At 45.4% G+C, this 27,136-nt stretch overlaps 1 protein-coding gene across 14 annotated transcripts in view; it reads right to left on the reverse strand.

The window, feature by feature from the left end:
* Positions 1-27,136, reverse strand: part of LOC139581234 (catenin delta-1-like) — a 32,633-nt gene that overhangs the window by 2,715 nt on the left and 2,782 nt on the right. For 5 of the 14 annotated variants that reach the window (XM_071410783.1, XM_071410782.1, XM_071410772.1 and 2 more), the window contains exons 2-20: positions 25,916-25,994; positions 7,852-8,003; positions 7,500-7,651; positions 6,003-6,071; positions 5,765-5,887; positions 5,371-5,639; positions 4,964-5,260; positions 4,482-4,722; positions 4,120-4,342; positions 2,665-2,857; positions 2,425-2,542; positions 2,149-2,305; positions 1,798-1,815; positions 1,448-1,516; positions 1,242-1,369; positions 921-1,071; positions 570-762; positions 235-434; positions 51-92 (exon numbers count right to left, since the gene is read on the reverse strand). In XM_071410783.1, the coding sequence (XP_071266884.1) occupies positions 51-92; positions 235-434; positions 570-762; positions 921-1,071; positions 1,242-1,369; positions 1,448-1,516; positions 1,798-1,815; positions 2,149-2,305; positions 2,425-2,542; positions 2,665-2,857; positions 4,120-4,342; positions 4,482-4,722; positions 4,964-5,260; positions 5,371-5,639; positions 5,765-5,887; positions 6,003-6,071; positions 7,500-7,646 (2,638 nt within the window). In that variant the 5' untranslated portion in view covers positions 7,647-7,651; positions 7,852-8,003; positions 25,916-25,994. Of the gene's footprint in view, positions 1-50; positions 93-234; positions 435-569; positions 763-920; positions 1,072-1,241; positions 1,370-1,447; positions 1,517-1,797; positions 1,816-2,148; positions 2,306-2,424; positions 2,543-2,664; positions 2,858-4,119; positions 4,343-4,481; positions 4,723-4,963; positions 5,261-5,370; positions 5,640-5,764; positions 5,888-6,002; positions 6,072-7,499; positions 7,652-7,851; positions 8,004-22,921; positions 22,953-25,371; positions 25,449-25,915; positions 26,016-27,136 lie in introns of all 14 variants that reach the window. The other 9 variants (XM_071410774.1, XM_071410776.1, XM_071410773.1 and 6 more) reach the window with 9 other exon arrangements.

Raw genomic sequence — 27,136 nt, forward strand, 5'->3', positions numbered from 1 at the left:
AAAATCTAATCTTCGGGCTCAGCTTTGACAGTGTTCCCATGGATACTCACCAGGGCCTAAGTCATTCAGTGGAATCATGTCTCTCTTCGCCCCTGTGGAAATAACAAAAGCCATTACATTCCGCTTGCTTCCCTACAATTCCTACATACGGTGTATTTTATGTCTAACTTCAACTTTCTGTCAAAGAAGCAAGTCTGCCGCAGAAAACAATGAAATAAAACTTCCCAGTCTCACCTTTGTCTAGCATTGGCATGGTAGTTTCCTCGTAGGTCCCGTTGGTGCGCGTGGAAGGGCCGTTGGCGGATGTGTTGCGGTTCACTGTGAAGTCAGTCTTCTTCCAGCCGTCCTTCTCCAGGGGGCGCCGCAGATCCTTGTGCCCCCACACCAGCTGTAACACCTGGCCTGCCCCGCGCACCTCCCGCTCGGACCGTTTACTGCAGGACCAATAGACATGCACTCGGTTAGACGCGCTGTATGGACACACTTTCACCTGTCCGTCTCAAACAAACGTGCACACACACAGAACATACTTTTTAATGAGCTTCAGTTAAACACACACACACTCTTACCCGTCCTTATTGATGAGCACCAGTCTCTCGATGCCTTGGGAGGCCCTGAGGGTCTTGGCGGCCTCCAGGCTGTTGCCCAGCACCTCAGTGAGCGTGCTCAGCACAGACACCACCGTCTCCTCAGACAGAGGTCGTGCAGACTGGCTCTGGCCACCCGGCAGGTCTGCCACCAGGTGGGGCACAGCGTGCTTACCTGAGGGAGGACAGGACGGCTCAGATGAGCAACACAGACGAAAGAGAGGCTCTGAAGCAATCCAGGAAGGAAAGACCTTTCTATATGCTAATGAAGCAGTCTTTCCTCATGTGAAGTTGTGATAACTAAACAGGCGACTGATGCACACGCCAACTTACCGAGCAGCTCGCGGTTGCGGTTGTCGATGGCCAGGTTCCTCAGGGCCCCGGACATGGCTCTGACCACACGGTCGTTCCCATGAGCCAGCAGCTCTGCCATCATAGGTAGGCCCTTCTCCAGACGTACCGTGGCCCGGATATACCGGCCATACTGATTGAGAGAGAGCGGTGGTTAGAACCATGACCATTCTGAACACTGACAAGTCATCCTGAGAAGGCAGCAACCAACACCATTGGGGTAATGCTATGAAATCAGACAATGAGACGCGAGAGGTGGAGATTTCAGGGAAAGGTGAGAGAGAGCAGAGGCTGTCCACTCACAGTCCATCGTCCGGCACACAGGTTCTGTATGGCCCCGGCTGCTGCCTCCAGCACTGAGGGGTTCTTGCTCTCTCTCAGCAGGGAAGTGTAGACACGCACCACCTCAGGCTGGAACAGCAGCTCATAGCCTGGTAGGAAGAGGGATTTTAGGAACTGATTGTGTGTGTCGCATGTACGCTGTGCTTTCATATGGCGTTTTGACTCACCTTTGGCAGGCGTCGTCCTCTTTGGGATATCAACCTGGTCCGCACTCCCGTCATCCGCATCTTTCTTACCTGGAGAGAAAACCAACCATCTAGAGATCATTCTGATTGAAAAAAACATTTTAGGTGCATTTGAGTCAGTTCCACCTCAGCCATTTTTAATAGATGCAAATTCCCCTCAATGACATCATGGTATCATGCAAACGTGGCCACTAGTTGAACAGCATGCACTAAGAATGACAAGTCCCACCTACAAAATCTACTGACTAAAGGAAAGGCAATGTTAAGGCCAGCCAGCGTTAGGAAAAGCCCTTGTTCAGCCAAAGCGCAACAGGACACTAAGAGAATCTTACCTGTGGAAAACCACTCATCTAAAACAGAACGGGAACAAAAGGAGGAGGACAGAGGGAGGGACGGAGTGTGAAAAACATGAATCCCAGCCACCAACAAGCACAAACAAAACCAGTCAGATACACAAAAGCAAAAAAATAAAATAACTCAGCCCCGGGCACGAAATTAAGCACACACCGAGTAGGATTACGTTGCCACTAACCACAGATCTACAGATGAATCCCCTGTTAATGAGTCAGGACTGGGGAGAGTGTAATCTGATTCTAGATCTGGGGTTAAGGGAAACGGTCTACCTCTAGCCACAGAACACACAGGGTGTATACTATGACCTTAAAAACAGGCCGGTTACTGACCTTTGCCCTTCCGTGAGCCGAAGCAGCTGGCCTTGTTGGATCCGGGGACAGGGCCCTGGTTTAGGGGCGCGGCCTCCAGGTAGCGCTCGCAGCCAGGAACCTCCCGGTGAACCTGATAGGACAGATTTCTCAGCAGACACACACTGTTCTCCACCAACTACACAGAGAGAGATGGAGAGTGGAGGTTTAAAATTATCTTTATTCAATCATGTAATTACACTTATTTTTTTAATGTACCCCCTCAAATTGCATAATCAGATTTAAGCAAACAATTACCTTGTTGTCCACATCTTTGCGGTTGATCTGTGATTGGACAATGTACATGAGCGAGTCCACCAATCCTGTGCACTCTCTCAGCTTCCGCCTGGCCTCGCTACGTTCTGAGCTCACATTCCTGAACAAGAAAAAAAAGTTAAGTTAAAATGGTTTATATTTCCCTCAGATCCAATAGCTATTCCCTCTGCCTTCATCTCCTCCACTGATCGCCAGCCCTCCATTTCCTCTCCATCCACGTGCCTCAGACAGCCAGCTGTGTTGGTGAGGGCCGTCTCCCACTCCAGGTGTCGTGGTTTGAGGCTCTCCTCCCCTCCGTCACGCCCTCTCTCCCAGCCAGAGTGCGGCACCATCACCTCGTCAGAGAGGGCGTGTAACGCGTGGTCCACGATCTCCATCTTCACCGAGTCGTGAGACGAAAGGTTCCACAGTGTGCCTGAGGAAGAAGAGAACGCATTCTTCAGCATTTTTCATGACTCTCTGGTCTCGGAGTCCAATCACAAAGTACAGGTAACTGCCAAAACAATGTCAACAGGCCAGCATGCTTAGGGTCATGTATAAAAATGATGGGCAGGCCATTATTTTGGACACCATGGCTATGCCCCCATAGGATGATAATGCCCCCATCCACAGGGCACGAGTTCTCCCAATGGTTTGAGGAGCATGAAAATGACGTAAACCATATGCCATGGTCGTCTCAGTCACCAGATCTCAACCCAATTCTGGACCGGCACCTGAAACGGAATTTTCCACCATCAGCAAAACACCAAATGATGGAATTTATCGTGGAAAAATGTCGTCGCATCCCTCCAATAGAGTTCCAGACATGTAGAATCTATGCTGTTCTGGCTTGTGGTGTTTCCATTATTTTGGCAGTTACTTTACTACACCAGCTCTTTCCATGACAGACTGACCAGGTGAAAGCTATGATCCCTTATTGAGGTCACTTGTTAAATCCATTTCAAATCAGTGTAGATGAAGGGGAGGAGACGGGTTAAAGAAGGATTCGTAAGCCTCGAGACAACTGAGACATGGATTGTGCATGTGTGAATGGGCAAGACAAAAGCTTTAAGTGACTTTGAACGGGGTAGGGTAGTAGGTGCCAGGCACACCGGTTTGAAGGTGTCAAGAACTGCAACGCTGCTGCGTTTATAAGCTCAACCGTTTCCCGTGTGTATCAAGAACGGTCCACCACCCAAAGGACATCCAGCCAACTTGACACAACTGTGAGAAGCATTGGAGTCAACATGGGCCAGCATCCCTGTGGAACGCTTTCGACACCTGGTAGAGTCCATTCCCCGACGAATTGATGCTCAATATTAGGAAGGTGTTCTTAAAGTTTGGTATACTCAGTGTAGGTTATAGAGCTGAAGTATATTAGGAACGCTACACGGTCGTACTGGGGTTTCTCTGTCCCACACGTAGAACAGTAATAGAAAGGCGGGATTCTCCCCGAAACGTAAGCTGGGCGCTGCGCCACCTTGTGGACAGGCTGCGCCACTACGTAAAAATACATTTTAAAAACACTATTTGTTATCATTTAAGGCTCTATATTGCAGGAAATGGCAGTTACACATGTTAAAAAACGCAGGCCTTCCCCTTCTGGGGCTTCCCCCTGCCTTACTCATAAGCACCACCTCGTTAAACAAAAAACCTGGGGAGAAACCTGATAGAGAATAGACATAACGGTTGTACTACCTGTAATGGTGTCTGTGAGGTCCTGCTCTCTGGCCTTCCTCAGCAGCCTGACTAAGGCTGGGATGCCGTCACAGTTCTTGATGGCGATCTTGTTGTCGTGGTCTCGTCCGTATGAGATGTTCTTGAGCGCCCCGCAGGCCGAGTGGTGCACGTCCTTCTTGGGGTTGTCCAGCAACGAGACCAGAGCTGGGATCCCCTTTAAACGACGCACCTCCGACTTCACCTACAGACACACGCCACCAGCATGGTCACACACCAAACCCATTTTAAAAACACATGCTGACAGCAGTGCTTTAACACTCGCAATATTCATAATTTCAAACAAATCGGTGTTTGCGGGTATACAAAGCATTGTGTTTCACCTTGTCGTTCTTGAAGGTGAGGTGCTGGAGGAAGGCAGCGGCGTTGGTTTTGACCGGGTCCAGTCGGTAGTTCAACATGGCGATGACCTCCGGAAGCTCCGGTTGTCTCCAGGAAGTGGGCGGGCCCTTCCTCAGGGTGCTGTCCAATGACGCCATACTTCCCCTCTCCATCGCCATGTTGACGCCCCAGGTGTAGGGGTCAACTCCTCCCATGTCCCCGTCCAAAGTGTCCTCGCAACTCCTAAGGGACCAATGGAAGATCAGACCGGAGTGTGTTGTGTGTGAGTGCGAGTGTTGTACGCGTGAATTGATGTGTGTGTGTGTGTGTGTGTGTGTGTGTGTGTGTGTGTGTAGTGGTTTAGTGGGAGTGTGTATGTCGGTATCCGAGTATTGCGTACATGCACACTGATATCGGAGTGATTTGGGTGTGTGCTGTTAACCAGGGATCATGAGTGTGTCTCTGTCTGTCTGTGTGTGTGTACCTGAGCCTGCGTCTGTCCAGTCCTCCAGGGCCTGGTCCTAGTCGTGGCATGGTGCCGTACCCTGGGTGCATGGGAGGAGGAGCCATACTATACTCCATGTCATCATATCCCAGACTCCTCTGGTCATCCTCCACGCCAAAGTGGGCCTGGTGGGCATAGCGCATGCCCCCCAGCTCCAGGGCACTGCCCACACCCCTCACCCCTCGCCCCACCTGGGGCTGGGCTGCATAGGGGTCCAGCTGCTGCCTGCTGGGGGCGCGGTACCCAGAGTCCAGGGTCCTGTACCCATCCGCAGGTCTGGAGAAGACAGAGGGAGAAGATAAAGTCATCTTCAAAGGAATACTTATTGAGAAGCATTTCTTTACAGTGCTCTTTAGCACTTCTACAAACTTTACAGTCTGTCTGACCTGTAGCGGTCGTCCATGCGTGTGCCTCTGCTCAGACTGGCGTAGGCCTCGGAGGGCGGGGCGCTCCTGTAGTCGTCGTACCCCCCCGCGGGGCCGTAGTGGTAGTTCCTGGGGACCGTGGCTGTGGGGTAATCCCCCCCTCCAGCCTGCCTGTAGGCCTGCCTGTCCAGAGTGGCACTGTAACTGCCCATACCCGAGACGGACAGTCCTCCGTCGATGGACATCGAATCAGAGGGCAGGACGGTACGTGAGGTGATCACCTTCTTCATCTGAAGAAGAGGAAGTACATCACGATGAGACAGGAAGTTGTAGATAATATTTTGTTCGCCATGGAGGAAGTTATTTTCAGTTACATATTAGTTACAGTAGAAAGTGTGCGCGCGCGTGTCCATACCGCGTTCCCTGCCCTCCGTCCATTTGTTCCATCGTCTGAGAAGACAGACTGTACTTCCTGTGAATCATCTTCTGGTGTGCAGCTCTCGTCTAGAACGCCATGCACTGGGTCCACCATCCTGTACTGTAATAAACACACACAATGTTACACACACACAACCAGTAGACACACACAACCAGTACACACACGTTAAACACACAGAACATCTCACACCCAACCAGCACACATATACACTCACCTGTGTCCCGTTGATGTATCCCTCACTCAGTTTTAGTCGTTCTATGTCTGCCTCCCCCAGGCGCCCGTTCTGAGTAGGAGAGAGCAACCGTCAACCGAGAGAACACAATCATATTCACAGGCGTCTTTAGAGACATCACAGAGGATCCAACTGGGCTACAGCTTAGGCTACGTCGCCTTACAACCACCCGAACACTGCTGACATCGTGACACATTAACCAAACTGACCCCGTTTTCTCAGTACCTCACCGTCATGGGCCATATCTGAAAACTTTGACAATGCATCCTTCTCCCTTCTTTGAGGTAATCAATTACCCAACCATTGCCTTTCACCACTCGTTTTATGTTAGATCACTTTAATGAAGGCAGGAGGATACAGGCAAAAATGCTGGGCATGTGCTGCACACTTTAGCTGTGTGGCTGGGTGTAATGCCTGCTCTGTCCACAAGGGGTCATGCCAGTTCCACCACAATGTAGGACCCGGGGAGAAAAGGTACATTTCCCTTCACATTCTAAAGCCGTTACGGTAACAAGTTAACAACAGCAAACGTGTTAAGTGTTGAGATAGCTGTGCATGCGTGTGTTGGTGTCTAAACTTGGAATGATACATTGTGATAAACAAGGGACACCTACACCGAGAGAGGCAACACCCACCCAGCGGTAGTCATGAGACATCTCTTAGCACGCTGCGAGACTAAACACGGGAGAGGAGACTGACAACCTAAAACAAGCCAATTAGCCCTGCTAGAATAATAAAAGCAGAAGGCAACTCCATTCATCTTGCCTATCAGCTGATATGTACTCAGTAAAAACAGAAGAGTTCTCCATGTCTCTTCAGGGCTCCAATAGCATGGTAAAGCATACAAACATATGATAACATAGTCACCTATGAGAATCACATTAGGAGGCACCACATCGAGTTGATACTGTGTACTGGCTTAAAATGACGGCATCTTCCACAACATTTTAGGTGGTAGAACGAGGCTGCATGCATGACAACATCCTTCCAGGTACAGTTTTGGACAACATGCTGGAGCGAAGACGACAAAAGCTTGAATTCCATGGTATGTAAGGGTGGTATGAAGGTTGCGGGTACGGCAAGTGATGTTGGAGTTATGCAGAGGTGCGAGTTGTATAACGCGTGGTAATGTTAAAGCTGTAGAGATATCTAAACAGACACGGTAGTGTGTTAAAGGACAAGGGTTGAATTGCAACACACAGTTAAACCAAACACAATCCAGAGTGCTGGTTGAGGTGGAGGAGCGGAGCGGAGCGGTGGATTAGGGGGTTGGATGCGATGGGTGGAGGAGGGTGATAACGGTAATCACTGGATGATGGAGGGATGGGCTAGAAGGACAGATGAGGGATATATGAACAGATGGATGACTTGTCTTTCGCCTGAATCTCGAAAGAGGCTTAGGAAAGGCGCAGGCCACTAACAAAGTGTATTTGGGGGTTGGGAGGAAATTTCCCCTGGGGAGATGGGCTGGGGTGTTACCTGTGTGTGGGGGAGGGTGTGGGACGGGGGGCTGGTGAGGCGTACTCTCCTCCTCTCCTCTTCCAGCGCTCTGGTCAGCTGCTCAAACTGCACCTCCTGCTCCCTCACTGACTCCAGGAGAGCCGCAGCGCTCTCACACTGCTCCATACACTCTACAGAGAGAACGGCGTTACACACAGACGCGCCCACTACAGGGAGACGTTGCACATGGACACGCCATACACTACAGAGAGAAAACGACAGGCTCCTCCATAGCATACAGCTCTAAAGGAAAGAGCAGGATGCCTCAAATCTCATGAAATCCCTGAGTGGTTTGACCAGCTGTCAAAGATAGAATAGCAGAGATACAGACCTTCACCAGGGGGGCGTGGCTTTGGAGAAGAGGTGAGAGGTCAGGCCAAGGTCAAATGGTTGAGCCCTAGTTGCAGGGGCTCATGGGTAGAGTAGATGTAGGTCACCAAACCACAAGGCCCAGAAAGAAGAGGATGTACAGGGATAAATAAACTGCAGAGAGGGACAGAGATGGAGAGAAAGAGAAGTAAAGAGTGAAAATCGAATATTTACAGTTTAATATTGCAGTAAGAGTGTCGCTAAACAACACTTGAGTATGGAGTTACACGCTGCTGTGAAAAGAAAATGCACTCCTAAAAAAAACAGTTATGTGAATACTACGTATGGTGTGCATTGGCTATCCCTCCAGACACAAAGCAACAGACACACCTATATTGCACAGTAGCTGTGGCTCAGCTGAGACTGCAGCGCTTTTCTGGGCCAGACGAAACACACCGTCAGCAGAGCGGCGAGAACACCAACTCCCAGGAGCCTCCTCTCCTCTCCTTTGTTTGATGCCCTCCAGTACCGCTCGCCCGTCTCTCCACCAGCCTATTTCTCGCTCACTCCCCAAACCTCCCCATCAGCCTTTTTCTCTCTCTAATCCTTCTCTCCCCCCCTCTGCAAATGTCCCCTCTCCATCTCTGTGTCTATTTCGTTCTATTGCCAGCCTCTGTTCAGAGCATACAATAGAATGGACTAGATGTCATGAAGTATAATCAGAGGCAGACAGGCTCAGACAGGCAGTAGTAATTCCCATCATCTGCTGACAGAACATCTCAAGCACCCCCTGGTTCGTGGTTTAAAAAGTTACAATTGGGCAAATCCATTTGAATTCAATCACTTTGACAGCACCCCATTTGATTTGAACAAAACCTTCCATTCATAATTCCTTTAAGTTGTCAGAAAGTGACTATTAGCCAAAACATGACACCCACCCTGCATTCAAGAGAATCTTGTCTCAACCGATGGCGGGCAAAACAAATAAAATCTCAGATTATGTCAAATAGGGTTTTAGATCAGAGGTTACAAAACGTCATTTTAAAAGAAATGTAAAAAATTGTTTGACAACCCTGCTTGTAAACTTTGAAATGATAGCAAACTCTGTTTCTTTTCCAGTGATGAAGACATGGTAAGTTGGGGTATGCAAAACGGGTCAACTTAGAGCACCTTTATCGTGCAAATGTTTTGGCATTCAGGTCCAAAAAGCCCCTTACTTTCTGACAACTTCTTCCATTGGCAAAAACATATGGAAAGTTTGGTTTAAATCCAAAGGGACACCGTCAAAAAGTGATTGAATTCAAAGGGTGCCACACAAACAAGCACAGACAAACACCTGTCGAACTGGTTTGGGTAAGGAGGGGCACATTTCATCATCTTCACACACAGACAACTCTTGCTACTTCACTGCTGGGAATTGCCAGGGACCTCACAATACAATATTATCACGATCCTTAAGTGCGAATACGATATGTATTGCGATTTGATAGTGTGATTTTTTTTGCGATTTGATGTTCCAAACATATTGCTCACTATAAGTCTGCTGCAGAGAGACAATAGTATGAGAAATGACTTTTGATCAGTCATGGAAATTAAAGTGCTGAAAACATGTTGGCTCTATTTAAAAAGATGGTGAACAAGCTATAATCAAATGTTATTGGTCACATACAAGCAATAACATCTGCTAAATATGTGTGTTCCTAGCTCCAACAGCACAGAAACATCAATATATGAAAAATATCAGCGTTTTGGGGCAGGTAAAGCAAACTACCACTAGCTAATGCTACTTAGCAACAATATATTTTATTTATATATATATATAATTTTTTTACAAAACGTTACTTGGAGTCGAAGTGATATGTAACGGTACACATATTCGTACCGAACCGTTCGGTATGGGGACCTTTGTTCGGTCCACACTATGAACCCAAATGAATACATAAAAATAATAAACCAAAAATAGGCTATGCCTATGCGAGCATTGTAATAAAAATGTGAATCTTTACTGCCGCATTTCTTTTATTTATTTTTTATTTGAGCCCCTTTTCGTGGTATCCAATTGTTAGTAATTACTATCTCGTCTCATCGCTACAACTCCCGTACGGGCTCGGGAGAGACGAAGGTCGAAAGCCATGCGTCCTCTGAAACACAACCCAACCAAGCCGCACTGCTTCTTAACACGGCGCGCCTCCAACCCGGAAGCCAGGGTTGGAGGAAACACCGTGTGTTGGAGGAAACACCGTGCACCTGGCTACCTTGGTTAGCACGCACTGCGCCCGTCCCGCCACAGGAGGGACGCCAAATCCTCCTTAACCCGGACGACGCTAGGCCAATTGTGCGTCGCCCAACGGACCTCCCGGTCGCGGCCGGCTGCGACAGAGCCTGGGCGCGAACCCAGAGTCTCTGGTGGCACAGCTAGCGCTGCGATGCAGTGCCCTAGACCACTGCGCCACCCGGGGGGCCCTACTGCCGCATTTCAAACGGTCCTTTTGTGAGGCGCAGCCGGGGCCTAGTTCAGTATGATGGCGAGTGGTGGGGCCGATAAACCAGGAGGATCCTTAAGCGTTAAATCGTTAAATCTCCAGTTTGGGAACATTTTGGCTTCCTAGTAGATTGCGATGGACAGAGTGTTGTGGATAGAACGTTAAAACAGTACGTCTCCATTGCTCAACTAGAGTAGCCTATGCAGCTGCCAACACCTCGAATATGTTGACACAAAGAAATTACAATAGGTGTTTATTGCCGTGGATATGCAACCCATTCGCCGTGGTTGAGTGGGGGGGGGGGGGGGGTTCAGGCAGTACCTCCTGAAAGTGCTCGAGCCACATTACGACCTTCTCTCGCACCCATTCCAGCAAACAGGTAGTGCCTGCTCTATACAAGCAAGCCAAAGCTGAAGTTGTCAATGAGTTGGCCAATCCACCCTGTGTTGCACTCACTACAGATGGATGGATGGACCTCCAGGGCTACAGAGAGCTACTTAAGTGACAGACCATCACATTACCCCGGAGTGGGAGATGAGAAGTATCGCGCTACAGACATGCCCCGTTTATGAGAGTCACACGTGTGCATATTTTTCTCTTTGTTTAAGTCTATACTATAATGTTTTTCTTACAATGTCTGAGCCTTTATTTTAGTGTTGTTTTTGATGAGTAATCGTGTGTTTTCACAATGAGGAACAGCTAAACAAAAATTAACTACAGTTTGTTGCTATTTTATTTTCCAGCTGTACTGAAACCGAACCGTGACCCGAAAACCGCAAATAGTACTGAACCTTGGGTTTAGTGAACTGTTACACCCCTATTACATGTAACTACCCCCCCCCCCCATCATCACCCCAATCAAGAGCAGTGGTTCAGGCAACAAGGACCCGCATATACACTATGTGCAGCAGGTGTGTGAGAAAGATAAGATCTATACCACAATGGGGAGGTGTTGACAAGGGGTAATAAGGTGAAGGGAGGAACAGAGGTGTATTGTGACATGGGAAGCAGGGGAGGGGGCTGACTCACAGTTTCACCTGTGGGGGACAGTGTGTGTGTGTTAATGAGTGAGAGAAAGAAAAAGACAGAGCGAGGCAGAGATGAGGACAGACTGGAACGTGATGAGTAGGACTGCCCTTTAAACAGTAGAAATAGGACCTCTAGCTGCCTCATCTGCTCCCGTTTGTCTGGTGACTCAACACACGCACCTCCTCCAACCACGTTCGGTCGTCTAGTACAAGCCGGGTTTTCCCCCCTTCCGCTCCACGATGTATGTGGGTGTGAGAAGAAAAAAAAGAGGAGGTAGGAAGGATGACTGGCTGAGATATTTCTCAAGCGGGTTGCTTTATTTTGGAATAGAAGTGGACAGGAAACAGAGATGAACGTGAAGAGGAAGTGATGAGGACTGATGACATTTGAAAACACACACACAGAGCCAAAGGCCACCTGCACAAACACCTGTCCAGTAACACATGCCCTTATATATGGGCAGACTCAGGACAGCAGCACAGAACTGTTCACTAACTACCTTACGGTTGGAATGAGAAGGAGGGTAAAAGAGGGGGGAGGAGTAGAGAAAGATGAATAAAAGCAGAGCTTACATTGCTCACATCGTGTTGCATCAATTCAATACACACGACACCAGGGGTATTAAACTCTTACCCTATGAGGTCTGGAGCCTGCTGGTTTTCTGAGCTACCTGATCAATTGAAAACACCTGGTGTGTCCCCCCCCCCCAAAAAAAATGTTTGCAGTGGAACTGGCTTCGAGGTCCAGAGCAAAGTTTGAGGGGACTGAACTCTCGCTCACTACAAAAGTAGAGACAGCACATGGTGGTAGAGTAATACCACAGATAGAAGAATGAGACCGATAATTCACTGGATGTATAAATTATGAATTTGTTCCCGTTTGAAAACGACAGGCTGTGTGGTCTCTTGGTTTAGTTATAAAAATCTTTGGTTTTTTGGGGTTCTGTATACAGACAAACATCTCAGGGCAAGGTTCTGGTTCATAGTGACCCATTCCACACACAGTCACATTAATTTCGTGAAACCCATCACTCCTACACAACTCCAAATCACACACGATTGTGTAATAATTTACAAAGAAATAAGGAATCAGAGTATGATTCCAAAAACATGAATGAGCACGTTTTTTGTTATTAGTTTGTGCGTTAACCACAGAGAGTGTGTGGAATTCGCAGCCGTCAGTTTGGGAGGCCACTGGAACAATGAGAAGTTTGTGTGCGTAAAACCAAGTGTGAAAGAGTTGGCGTGATTGAGGCGCTTTAAGCAGCTTCCTAGTTGACCTACTGTCAGGGCCGAAGCTACATACGAGGACACAAAAGGTCCGTAACGCGGTAGTTTCTTCGAAATTGAAAAAACAAATTATACAAAAAATAAAACATATTTTAGGAAGTCAGTCAGGGTCTCAACTTACTGATGACAGAATAGTAGAACACACAAGGTGCAATTTCAGAACTTGATTGTGCATCATAAGTTTTCCCTCTTGTTATATGTCACTCAGTAAACAGGTTTCTATCCAACCTTTTTATGCGAGTCAAGTATGTCAGAAAAAAAAAATGGCAAAAGAAAAGTCACGACAGGCCTGATGGAAACAGCAAATGTCAGTAAACTTTAGAAATGTCCAAAAAACTAAATTCCATTAGACAGGGTGGGATCTTTTTGTGTCGGTACAATTCATTATGCGAGAAATTGTGTCGGAAATGCTTTTATGAGCAAATATTTATATAACCATCATATCAAAGTAAACTTGGAGTTACACAATGAATAAGATGGCACCGACAGACATGGCCGCATTTATTGTAGCTGGGGATTTTAAAGCAAATTAGGGAAACGCTACCGAAGTGCTATCAACACATTGACTGTAGTACTCGCTTAGGGAAAACACTAGATCACTGCTACTTGCCTTTGAGGTGCCTAACAAGCCCGCCAAATCAGATCACAACTCCATTTTGCTCCTCCCTTCCTATAGGCAGAAACTCAAACGGAAGTACCCGTAATAAGGTCTATTCAATGCTGGTCTGCCCAATCGGAATTCATGCTTCAAGATTGTTTTGATCACGCGGACTGGGATATGTTCCAGGTAGCCTCGGAGAATAACATTGGCGCTTACACAGACAGTGACAGAATTCATCAGGAAGTGTATAGGGATGTTGTTCCCATGGGGACTTAAAACCTATCCAAACCAGAAGCTGTGGATAGATGGCAGTATTTCTGTAAAACTGTAAGCGCAAACCACTGTATTTAACCATGACAAGGTGACTGGGAATACCGTTGAGTACAAACAGTGCAGTTATTCCCTCTAAGGCAATCAAACAGGAAAAATGTCAGTACAGAGACAAAGTGGTCGCAATTCAACGACTCAGACACAAGACGTATGTGGCAGGGTCTACAGACAATCACAGATTACAAAGGGAAAACCAGCCACGTCGCGGACAACGAAGTCTTGCTCCCAGACTAAACACCGTCACCTGCTTTGAGGATAACAGTGCCACTGACGCGGCCCACTCCGAAAGGACTGTGGGCCCTCATTCTCCATGGCCGACGTGAGTAAAACCCTCGGAAGGCTGCAGGCCCAGACAGCATCCCTAGCCACGTCCTCAGAGCATGTGCAGAACAGCTGGCTGGAGTGTTTACGCAGAAATTCACTCTCCCTATCCCAGTCTTTTGACCCCACTTGCTTCAAGATGGCCACCATTGTTCCTGTACCCAAGAAAGCAAAAGGTAACTGAACTAAATTAATATCGCCCCTTAGCACTCACTTCTGTCATCATGAAGTGCTTTGAGAGGCTAGTTAAGGATCATATCACCTCTACCTTACACCCAAGACAATGTAATTGCCATTGCACTGCCCTATCCAACTGGTCAATAGGAATACCTACGTCAGAATTCTGGTCATTGACTATAGCTCAGCATTCAACACCATAGTGCCTTCCAAGCTCGGGGGCCTGGGTATGTGCAACTGGGTCCTGGACTTCCTGACGGGCCACCCCCAGGTGGTGAAGGTAGGAAACACTTCCACTTCACTGATCCTCAACACAGGGACCCCACAAGGGTGCATGCTCAGCCCCCCTCCTGTACTCCCATGACTGCATGGCCACACACGCCTCCAACTCAATCATCAAGTTTGCAGATAACAGTAGTAGGCCTGATTACCAACAATGACAAGACAGCCTACAGGGAGGTGGTGAGGGGTGTGTCTCACTCACTCTCTGAGGGAGCACGCCCCCAATCCACATCGACGGGACCGCAGTGGAGAAGGTGGAAAGCATCAACTGGAAATGGTTCACACAAACAGTGAGGTGAAGAAGGCGCAACAGCGTCTCTTCAACCTCAGGAGGCTGAACAAATTTGGCTTGGCCGCTAAGACCCTCACAAACCTTTACAGATGCACAATTCAGAGCATCCTGTAGGGCTGTATCACCGCCTGGTTCGGCAACTGCACCGCCTGCAACTGCAGGGCTCTCCAGAGGGTGGTACGGTCTGCCCAACGCATCACCGGGGGCACACTGCCTGCCCTCCCGGACCCCTACAGCACCTGATATCACAGGAAGGCCAAAAAGATCATCAACATCAACCTCCTGAGCCACAGCCTGTTCAACCCGCTATCATCCAGAAGGAGAGGTCAGTACAGGTGCATCAACACTGGGACCGAGAGACAGAAAAACAACTTCAAGGACAGACAAATAGCCATCACTAGCCAGCTACCACCCGGCTACTCACCCCTGCACCTTAGAGGCTGCTGCCCTATATACATAGACATGGAATCACTGGCAATTATAATAAAATGTTTACATACTGCGTTACTCATTTCATATGTATATACACTGTATTCTATTCTACTGTATTTAGTCAATGTCACGCCGACATTGCTTGTCCAAATATTTATATATTTCTTAATTCCATTCTTTTAGATTTGTGTATTGTTAGATACTACTGCACTGTCGCTAGACCCGCAATAAACATCTGCTAAGTGTGTGTACGTGACCGGGTTTGAAAATCCCTGGCCTATACGTTCTCTCCCAGACTCATGGAGAACATTTGGAAAGTGGCAGAAGGTAACCAGTCCATCGAGTATGCATAACACAGCCCTAGGCTAGACCAATTATGTACCATTACGGATAATCATCAACCGTGAATGATGTCTGAGAAAGTTAGACGCACATATAACAACCCTGTCCCCAACCAGTAACCTTCCCTGTTATTGTAACGGTGAGAGGTTAGCATGTCTTGAGGGTATGAAATGTGTGCGTCTCTAACAATAGACACACGAAAGGATAATTACATCAACCATGTAAACACGAGCTCAGCAAGTATGCACGAGTCACCTGCATGCATTTGTATCTTGTGCACATGCTTCAGCTGCTAGAAAGCTGAACGCACTACCAGCGCTTTGAAAAGTTTGTAATTGTCCTTTCCTGTGGATAGATTGTCTCACATTCCTACCGCCAAAAGGACCAACCGCACAGACAACTGGTAAAGTACATGAATTTCTTTATTCAACATTGTATTGTAAAAGGTCGTGCGAGGAAACTTCTGCCCGGTGTAGAATTCAATGTCGGGTTTTCAGGCAAGTTGCCAGTCATTGATCTACAAGTTAGTTTGCATGCAGAACGACTCCAGGCTATATCAGTAGCCTAGACAAACAGCTTCGCGTGCTGACCAACGAGAGGTAGGCCTACTCCTGACCTGGCACATCTGGGCGTCACCTTCAGCATTCAAATGTTCGAAAATTGGAGTTTAACTACCGCCAGAGACGACTCTCGTCTGGCTATAGGTTACATGCTGATTGGGGCCTACATTCGATTTTTAAGGTTCACCATCAACAATAGTTTTGCTTGAAAACAATAAGTATATATGGTAATTTTGATATGAAATGATCACCTTTACCCTGTATAAAACAGGACAGCAATCACTTTCGTATGGTTGAAGCAGAGAAGCTCACTTCGAGTCCGTCAAAACGATCTAATCCATTTGTATAAGAGACATGGTGAAATCCAAAAGTGGTGCTATACAGTCATTGGCTATGTCATAGTTAATTTCTTAAGATACATTTACTAGCGACAACACTGACTACATTTACTAGCGCCAATACTGACTGCAAAACTACAAATGAATTAGTGGGTTTTAATTTTGAACAAGGGTGCCCTGATTGCAGTAATACAACAATCAAATACAAATGTGAAACAAAACAGCAAATCAATATAAAGTAAAAGAAAATACAGCACAAGAGAAGCTGTTAGATTCCTCAGCTACTAGGTCCTCACTTAAACAATTGCCAGAGCAGCACCAAAACATCCAATTGTAAGGAGTTTAGTAAATTGTTCCAGCAGGTAGGTAAATTAAAAAGTAAAAGCAGATTTACCTAATTCGGTGGAGACCTGAGGAACCTCAGAGTTAACCAACACTGAACAGGTTAGGTAACTCATGTTTTTATACTTCAGCAATGAAGTTAAGTAAATTGGAAGCATGTGTTGTAGAGCTTTGCAAACAACAGTGAAGTGATCTCGGGACTTTAATGATGACCATCCAACCTTTTGATATAGGATGCAGTGATGAGTATTAAAAACAGTCACCTGTGATAAAGCAAAACGTGCCAAGGTAGACGGCATCCAAAGGTTTAAGAGTAGTGGCTACTGCATTCTGGTAAATGGTGTCACCATTTCAAAAACTGGAAGTAAAGTTGACTGTAGAATTTGTTTCCTGCTGTTTAGGGAGAGGCAGGATCTCTTTCTAAAATAGTTTAAATCTTAGCTTTTTAACTAGCTCATCAGTATGTTTTTTAAACAATAAATCCTTGTTAATCCAAATGCCCTGGTATTTATAGGCAGGAACCCGATCAATGGGAGAACCATTCAATGACTATGTTGTCCATCCCAATTTTTTTTGTGAGAATTAGAGATCATATTTAATCTTTCCCACATTAAATTACAAGTTTCAAACCAAACAGATCTTTTTATAAGGCAACAAAGTCAGATTGCAGCTCAAACAATGCCTGCTCTACAGTTGGGGTAATGGCATACGTAACCGTATCTGCATACAGATGAATATTATACATTTTAATAGATAGTTCAATAGTATTCATATAATATTAAAAGAGAACAGGTCCCAATACCGACCTTGCGGCACACCTTTCGTAATATCCAGGAACTAGACTTCACACCATCAGACATCACCATTGCAAGACAGAGCATCCCTCTCCCCCTCAGTGCCCAATCTGGGTGCAAAGTAGGGTTGGGTGGTCTCTAGATTTTTATTCCATTCTTCACACATCCCGGGATTTACAATATTACCGGCTTAGTACACAAAGGTGCGCCAAAGAAACCCGAAGAAAAAAAACACCCATTACCAGAATGCTAACAAGATTAGCACAACTAATAGTGAATTTCCATAGAGGCTGCTAGCTAAATATGCTAACTAGGGCAAACAAAGAAAACCAATTGCAAAGACAGGCAATCCAGCTCAAAGTTATACATACAGTACCAGTCATAAGTTTAGACACCTACTCATTCAAGGGTTTTTTCTTTATTTTTACTATTTTCTACATTGTAGAATAATAGTGAAGACATCACAACTATGAAATAACACATATGGAATTATGTAGTGACCAAAAAAAAGTGTTAAACAAATCAAAATATATTTTATATTTGAGATTCTTCAAGCTGTCACCAACCTTTGCCTTGATAACAGCTTTGCACACTCTTGGCATTCTCTCAATCAGCTTCATGAGGTAGTCACCTGGAATGCATTTCAATTAACAGGTGTGCTTTGTTAAAAGTTCATTTGTGGAATTTCTTTCGTTCTTAATGTGTTTGAGCCAATCAGTTGTATTGTGACAAGTCCATATTATGGCAAGAACAGCTCAAATAAGCAAGGAGAAATGACAGTCCATCATTACTTTAAGGACATGAAGGTCAGTCAATACGGAACACTTCAAGAACTTTGAACGTTTCTTCAAGTGCAGACGCATAAACCATCAAGTGCTATGATGAAACTGGCTCTCATGAGGACCGCCCCAGGAAAGGAAGACGGAGAGTTACCTCTGCTGCAGAGGATAAGTTCATTAGAGTTACCGGCACCTCAGATAGCAGTCCAAATAATGCTTCAGTTCAAGTAACAGACATCAACTGTTCAGAGGAGACTGCGTGAATTAGGCCTTCATGGTCAAATTGCTGCAGAGACCACTACTAAAAGGACACCAATAAGAAGAGACTTGCCTGGGCCAAGAAACACAAGCAATGGACTTTGTGGGACTATCATTTGTTTTTCAACAGGACAATGACCCAACACACCTCCAGTCTGTAAGGGCTATTTGACCAAGGAGGAGTGACAGAGTGCTGTATCAGATGACCTGGCCTCCACAATAACCCGACCTCAACCCAATTGAGATGGTTTGGGATGAGTTGGACCGCAGAGTGATGAAGGAAAAGCAGCCAACAAGTGCTCAGCATATATGGGAAGTCCTTCAAGACCATTGGAAAAGCATTCCTCATGAAGCTGGTTGAGAATGCCAAGTGTGCCAAGCTGTCATCAAGGCAAAAAGTGACTACTTTGAAGAATCTCAAATCTACTTAGATTTGTTTAACACTTTTTTGGTAAATACATGATTCCATATGTGTTATTCCATAGTTTTGATGTCTTCCCTATTATTCTACAATGTAGAAAATGGTAAAAAGAAAAGAAAAACCCTTGAATGAGTAGGTGTATCCAAACTTTTGACTGGTACTGTATATAGGCAGGAAATACTGAATGCAATTTTTGGTGAGTTTGGACATTTTCAAGTGAATGTGAACTAAAGACATTGTGCAAATGAACAAAGTGTTGAACCATGCTTGTCTGAAGGAAGAACAGTACTGGGTCTGGAGCATCATGTGCACACACTGTGTCGAGTCGCTAGGACAACTGGCCTGCCATGCTCAGAGAAGATGGAGCTGATGGCCGAGAACAGAGAGGAGAAAAAGAATGCAAGGAAATCAAGACAGCAGTGGCAGCTGTATAGATAACTCATCCAAAGGGGTTTGACTTCTCAAACACGTCAGGAAGCTAAAACAATTTGATGCCCGTCACCTTATTAATTCAGCCACTTACTTAGACAACTAGCAAGTTAAATTTGTCACGTTAACGCAGAATTCTTCATTTTTCCACACAGGAAAAGATAAAACGCATAAGAAATTTCTTGCTGCGTTTTGTAAACAAAGATGTAAAATGCTTCTTATTGTAATTTCTGCTCGGCATCAGACCTTTTGTGCTTCAGTCTCACTACTCCACTCGGATTAGAATTTTACTAAAAGGCATTCTATCAGCAGACAACTCTCTGATGTAGCTACTCCTCCCCCACCCCCCCCCCCTACTTTTCTCAGGTAAAATGCAAGAATAAACATGAGGAAATGTACTTAATGTATTTTATGTGAAAGAAAACTATAGTTGCACGTTCCTGATCACTATTGAAGCCCCAAAAAATTAAATCTTACCCCTGCTCCCGCTTTCTCCAGTTGTGCTATTTACTTAAACACGTGACTGGCTCAACTGTTCTGGGGAACTACAGTAAGCTTCATAATGTAACAGGTGATATTAAGAACGCAATCTGTTTTACCTCCTAACGTATTTCACAAGTTGACTGCAGGTATTTACTTAAAAAGTAGATTAAGTTTCACACAAAAAGTGTAAAACAATTTGTTCCAATGGAATTAACGGCATAGAAAAACAATTGTGGTTTTCAAGCAAAAGAATGTAAAAAATTATATATACACACACATAGTATTTTAGCTCGACCACCCTCTGCCTCAAATACCCTCCCGGACCACCTGAAGGCACCACAGACTCTGGGCTCCTTTAAAAACAGGCCTAAAGACCTCTCTTTAGGAAGGATTTATGTTGATAGCTGTGTGCTCCTTGGTGTCCTACCGTGTTGCGTCAGCTGGGTTCTTTGTCAGTTACCCTGTCTAGTTGTGCGCATTTTTTATTTGGTTATTATTTTATGCACTGAGATCATTCTGTATAAATTAAAAGCACTTTACAAAAGTAAATCATCATTATTATAACTCACTGTATCCTGTCTGACAGATCATTCTCAAACCTACTTAATTGTTAACCAATTTTACCCCCCAAAAAAGGCTGCATTAGGCCTGTAAATTACAGTTTTTAAAATCGCTGTGCGGAGTTAAAGTAACTGGCCCTAAAAAACTATTCCCTATAAAAACGGCCTGTGGCATTGATGAGTCAGAAACGCCAATTATAGTGTCAAAATTGAGTGTAAATAGGATAGTTTTGGTCATCAAGTCAGTCTGGTCTAAAACTAAGTGAGTCACGAGTAAATAAAAAAGATTGGTTTGGATTACAATTATGTCAACAACTCAAGCCTCCTTTTGCCAAGATCCACATACAAATCTCCCCCCCACCCACATCGCTTCCCTTCATTCAAATGGGGCTCCATTGTTTCGTCTCCCCCAACACGTTCAAAGGATTACGGCCATTTGAGACTGAAAAGCCCTATACGGATTGACCACACAATGCATGCTTCCAGCAAGATGCCTTCTAAACAACGGACCCTATCATGCAGAATAGGTGGTCGGAGTTCGTTGGTCCCCAGTGGTGGAGAGTATGCCGGTAGCTAGACCATAGACCGCTGGTTACGTGTATTTTAATAATAATAATCATCAATAGCATAGCTGACATTATCCGAGTTGTATTGAGGTAGGCTTTGGCTTGGAAACGTTTCAAAAAGGGGGCAAATAATTTGTAGGAAAACCTTTTGTCATGATTGTGATGTTGCCAGATTGACTTTAGATGCAGTATAACTTTAGCCAGCTAACTACGATTTATGGGACCTCCATATTTTAACTAGCTAACATTAGCATTGCTACCTATGTTTGACTAATTTTGCTAGAAACAGTAATGGCAATATTGCCATCTCTAAAGTAAATTTGACGACATAGCAAAATTGTTTCCTACTTATTATTTGCCTACTTTGACAATGTCAACATATTTCCATGCCACTAACTTAGTGTAATGTAGACGAAACAGTCACATTAGCCTTCGAGGTGCGACCCATGTCTAGGGCACAAATAAATATTGGATGCAGCTATGGTGGTACTAGCTAACTCATGTATGACTATAACAGTGTACTAACTAGCAGCAACAAACTCAAACCAACCCAGGGCCGTAGCAAAACATGTCACAGCTGGTTGCATAGTGCAACGACGGGCACCAAACTGAATCAAATCCAATCTGGAGCCAGTCTGTCTACATCTGTAAAGGATAGAGTTAGCTTCCAAGAGACATTACTCTATTGCTCGAGCTGTGTTTATAATTGAGGGATGATGACCATCATTGACCCTATTTTTCTGCATTCCGCACAGTTGGGTGCCAGACTGATCCCCTGTTATGAACGGATGCCGGGACCTACCAGAAGGAGCATAACATGCCCAGCAATGTGATCGCAATGGTTTAGCGACCTCCAAAAAATCATTTTATCCACAGCTCGTCAGCAAGACTTCAGAATAAAAGTGTGTCATGAGACAAGTACACTTGTGACACCTCCTCCGTTGATCCCTTCACGAGGCCTCTAATAGTGACCCGAGTAACTGCAATGATTACAGACGGCTTCAACTACACCAGGTAATGTGTGTTAAGTTAAATGTGAAAAGGTATATTCAATTCCTATGAATGGAACAGTTAGCCACATGTATCCAGCCAGAAACAATCACCTGTACAGCGGGAACAGCGTTCACAAGGTCATCATTTGTACAAATACAGAAGGTAACCCACAATATTACTTTGATATATTTGATAACCAATTCTGAAACAATTTGTTTGTTGGTTATTTTCTACTTCTTCGATACATATGTCCAGCGGTCATTATTTCACTTCACATTTGAGGATTTCTGAAGTGAAATTGAAAGCTGAACGCAGCGATCAGGTTGGTTGCACCAGGCTAATCATTACCGCCATTGATAATGTAAGCAGCGTGCTCTCTGTGCGTGTGACCGACCAGTATATTTGATGAGGGGCCAGGAGCTGATCTATGCTGCTATGCCCATCAATGGGGCTCTGGCAAAGACCTTACCTCTTGCCTGCTAAGGCTAAGTCTGACTTGTTCAAACTTCAAACATAGTACCTGATTGGATGTCAGATATGAAGTACCAGTTCATGGTTCAGATATTGCCGAACTGCCATTGGTAACAGAACAATGACTGAGTGTTTGTGGTGTGTGTTCACAGAAACATGTATGGAGCCAGCTCATGGAGACTTGCAAGATAACGTGATGAAGTCCAGACTGACTTGATACTGATGTCTCTGAATGGAGAGAGAGACCTGGCACTCAGCATTACAATTTTACTTGTATTGTATTTATTTAAATTATTGAATTGGTATCAGTTAAAACGGAGGGGGAGAAACCCTGTGTATTCTGCACCAGGATCAGAGAACTCCGGTTGTATACGGGACACCACACAGGAAGGTATGACCACTGGGAGGAAGGGGGGGGAGACAAGACAGCTGCAGGCAAGGTTCTGACAGACGGGTGTGTCTTGGTGGCAACGACACAGACATAAAACACCCACATCAAAACCCCCCCAAGCCAACTCACATTTGGCTTCGGTCACGGCCGCCAGCATTTCCTGAAAAGCAAGCCAAAATAAAGGAGGCCAAATCAGTTCTCCTTTAATGTGAGTTAATGTGTAGTGGTTAATTGTATATCCAATAGGCTATGCGTTTGTAGATCGACTGAGGTGACTGAAGCTACAGGAACCAATGTGATAATGTCGGTTTATGCTGTTCTCCAACTAGCATTTTACAGTTTAAAAAAAAAAATTGTATAGAAATGCAGTAAATGAGCTTAAATCCTAACATTCCTTGGTTGGGTGGGGGGGACCCCACTAAAATACAGACCATGGCTACCACTGCATTCAACCCTCCAAGTAAGGAGCCAGATATTTTAGCCTTGAAGCCTATCGGAAGTCAGCCGCGAGTTTCGGTGAACAATGAAAACTTTTCCCTTCCTGAAAAACAGGATGTTATGGATACTCCATTAGGGATGAGTGAGGACAAGGCTACAGCACCACACTGTATAGTAAACCACTAGAACCCATTTTGTTTTGTTCTATGAGGTATAGTTTTTCCCTTGCTCTCTCACTGCCACTTCTTTCTGTCACTGTTCTTTCACTTCCATTTATGCTTTTGAGGCTTCCACTTTCAACCCCTAACCTGCCTCGCACTCATGTTGAGGAAGTTAACTAAATCTATAAAAACCCATAAGATGAAGAAAAATACAATGCGACCGCAACAGCCAACCATTACTCCGACCGCGTTGGGATGTCATCTCCAGGTCAGCAGACACTAAAGCAGTGCTTTGTGCCGTGTTCAAAACAACGGGGAACTCAGAAAAATACGAGGTCAAATCATGACGCCAGTGATCTTCAGGTCGGAGCTCTAGAAAGAAGCCAGAATTTCAGATTTTTCCCAAGTCGGAGCTCGTCCCCCCCCAAGTTCCCAGTTGTTTTGAAAGCAGTTTTAGGGTCAATGACACAGAATATCTGTGCGCTCGTACACCACGAGTCATATCTTCCTGTCTGATTCTGCAGCAGTCAGTCAGTGTGACTCACCCTAGTCTGGAGAAAAGAGCTTCGCTTTCAAGCATCAGCACGCTGTACCACAGGAGGTTGGTGGCACCATAATTGGTGAGAACGGGCTCGTGGTAATGGCTGGAGCGGAATCACTGACAGCAGTGTTTCCATGTGTTTGATGTTTGATTCCAGCCATTACTATGAGCCGTCGTCCCCTCATCAGCCTCCACTGGGCTGTACACACCAGCTAAAACAATACAGCCCTATGTGACATTTGAAACTCTGTCTTCTCTACTGTACTATTTCAGCAAGTGACCGGGAACAAAGAGTGATTGAGCGGTGGGACATTATAAGAAAACAATACACATGTCTGTGCCCGTCTGTCATTTGCACCTGTGTTTGCCAATAAGTCAGGGTAAGGTCATTTGCGTTGGTTTAATTGAGCATGGCTGGTAATGAGATCGGGGCATTAGACTGCTAATCCACTTACCTCCCAAAAACACTGAGCAGTGTACATACACAAACGGAACCTCCCAAAAACACTGAGCAGTGTACATGCACAAACGGAACCTCCCAAAAACACTGAGCAGTGTACATGCACAAACGGAACCTCCCAAAAACACTGAGCAGTGTACATGCACAAACGGAACCTCCCAAAAACACTGAGCAGTGTACATGCACAAACGGAACCTCCCAAAAACACTGAGCAGTGTACATGCACAAACGGAACCTCCCAAAAACACTGAGCAGTGTACATGTACAAACGGAACCTCCCAAAAACACTGAGCAGTGTACATGCACAAACGGAACCTCCCAAAAACACTGAGCAGTGTACATGCACAAACGGAACCTCCCAAAAACACTGAGCAGTGTACATGCACAAACGGAACCTCCCAAAAACACTGAGCAGTGTACATGCACAAACGGAACCTCCCAAAAACACTGAGCAGTGTACATGCACAAACGGAACCTCCCAAAAACACTGAGCAGTGTACATGCACAAACGGAACCTCCCAAAAACACTGAGCAGTGTACATGCACAAACGGAACCTCCCAAAAACACTGCGCAGTGTACATGCACAAACGGAACCTCCCAAAAACACTGCGCAGTGTACATGCACAAACGGAACCTCCCAAAAACACTGCGCAGTGTACATGCACAAACGGAACCTCCCAAAAACACTGAGCAGGGTACATACACAAACGGAACCTCCCCAAAACACTGCGCAGTGTACATACACAAACGGAACCTCCCAAAAACACTGTGCAGTGTACATACACAAACTTAGCCAGAGGCACAGCTTAACTACCCACCTCATCTGGACAGACAAACACAGCATGTAGCAGATCAACAATCTCAGTACCTTCACATCAACTACAACAGTTAGTTAGTGTACACACAGCCACTCAGGTGCCCTCCACACACACACAAAACACACAGAAGCCCTGTTTATCACAGGGTTAGAGGCAGCACCTGTTTCACCTGCACTGCATCACAGTGAAGCTCTCAAGGAGATCCCTTGTTGACTGACTGTACAGGCCGAGGAACACCTGCACCCCACACAGATACCCAAATTACAGCCAACCTCCCATCACGTGAACAATCAACAAACAGTGACTTAACTGGCTTCCTCGGCAAGACATTAAATACAAATGCCAATATTTACAGTCCAGTAGCCGATTGAATCCTTCTTATTCAAGCCACACGTCGACATTTAACCCCACCCAACCTTTTCCCTAACAAAACAAGTTCACTCAGGACCCACCCAACAGGTTAGCTGACAGGGAAAAAGCTTTAACATTGCAGATAGATTGACTTCCATCAATGTAATTCTCCGCATCATTTCCAATCCCCACATACATATACATATATATACTCTTTGTCTAACTGGTTGTTGCAAAAAAAAGGTCATAGCCAACACCTCTAACTAAAAATGGTAGAGGGAGATCTTGTTCTTATCTTATAATCTTTCACACGGGGAGAAAACTTGGGACAACTCAACCAGCAATACCCTTACCTGTGTCAGGTGTGGTCAGCACTGTATGCTTGTTGGTCCCCTCGTTTGAAATAGACCCGTTGTCACCACCCTTCAGGTACTAAAGACACAAACACAGAAGCTACCAGTTAATGAGCAAAAGTGTCAATGAAGCATGTAATTAGCTGGCTAAGTGAAACATTTCAGTCTTGCAGAGTGGCTAGTCAAACGAATGAGTTGCCCTGGAAGCACAAGCCAAAAAAAAACAGTACTAAGAAAAACACACTAAGCTAGCTATTAAAATCTGGTGTTCGGTCACGTGACAAAATCTGGACACTGAGTGAGAATTCTACTGTTTGACAATGGTGCTTTCTTTATAAATCATGATATTTTGATGAAGTGAATTAAATTGAAATATGTTTGCATAAATATCAGGGATTTTTCTGCCATTGTAATCCTTAGGCGGCACGCCCAAGTGTTTTTTGGGGTCGCCTAAGCCCAAAGCGCCTACGTTGTTCTTGTTTTGTGTTTTTCCTTTTCTTTTTTCAGGGAGACTAAGTCCAAACCCTGGGGAAAAAAAATACATTTGAAGGCTGCGCCAACGTCCGACCGCGCTGATTGACACACCCCCTGCCACGCCACCACCTAAGCCCCTTTTTGATCCAGAAATAAAAACATCAATATCTTCCTTAAAAATGTTCTGAATAACGTATCAGTGGGGCCTCGGTGGGGGCAGAACAGAAGACGACAAACACTTTCAGTGCTCTCCTGAAAATACTGCTTTCACATTCTTCCATTTTGGGACGTCGTCTTCTCCAATCATAAACAAGTCGACTATCAACTCGAGAGGTATACAAGTTGATTGACGTCCGGAAAGAGTTTTTGTGGAGCAAGCACAAAAATCACCTGAAGTCTACTGTTTGACCATGTACACTAGGACCGAGATGATAACAGAATCGCGATACTCAGTATCGTGGCAACTAAAAAAAACACGAAGCGGATTTAACTGTTTTTAGCAAGTATTCTAGGTAGCTATGTAGTTGAGGGGAAGAGAGAGGAATGTTGATTGGCACCTGTCTCATGTGTAAAGAGGGAGAGTAGGGGGAGAGAGGGAAAGTAGTAGGCAGGTAGGGATGAGGAGATAGAAAGATGGTGAGAAATCAGAGGACTACTGGCTGATAAATGCCCTCAGCAAGCACTGCCAGTCTGCAGTGCACACAAACAAAATTACAGATGCTCATTCTGTTTTCGGTTGTTCGATAT

Source organism: Salvelinus alpinus, chromosome 7, assembly GCF_045679555.1.
Source record: "Salvelinus alpinus chromosome 7, SLU_Salpinus.1, whole genome shotgun sequence".
NCBI classification, from domain to species: domain Eukaryota; kingdom Metazoa; phylum Chordata; class Actinopteri; order Salmoniformes; family Salmonidae; genus Salvelinus; species Salvelinus alpinus.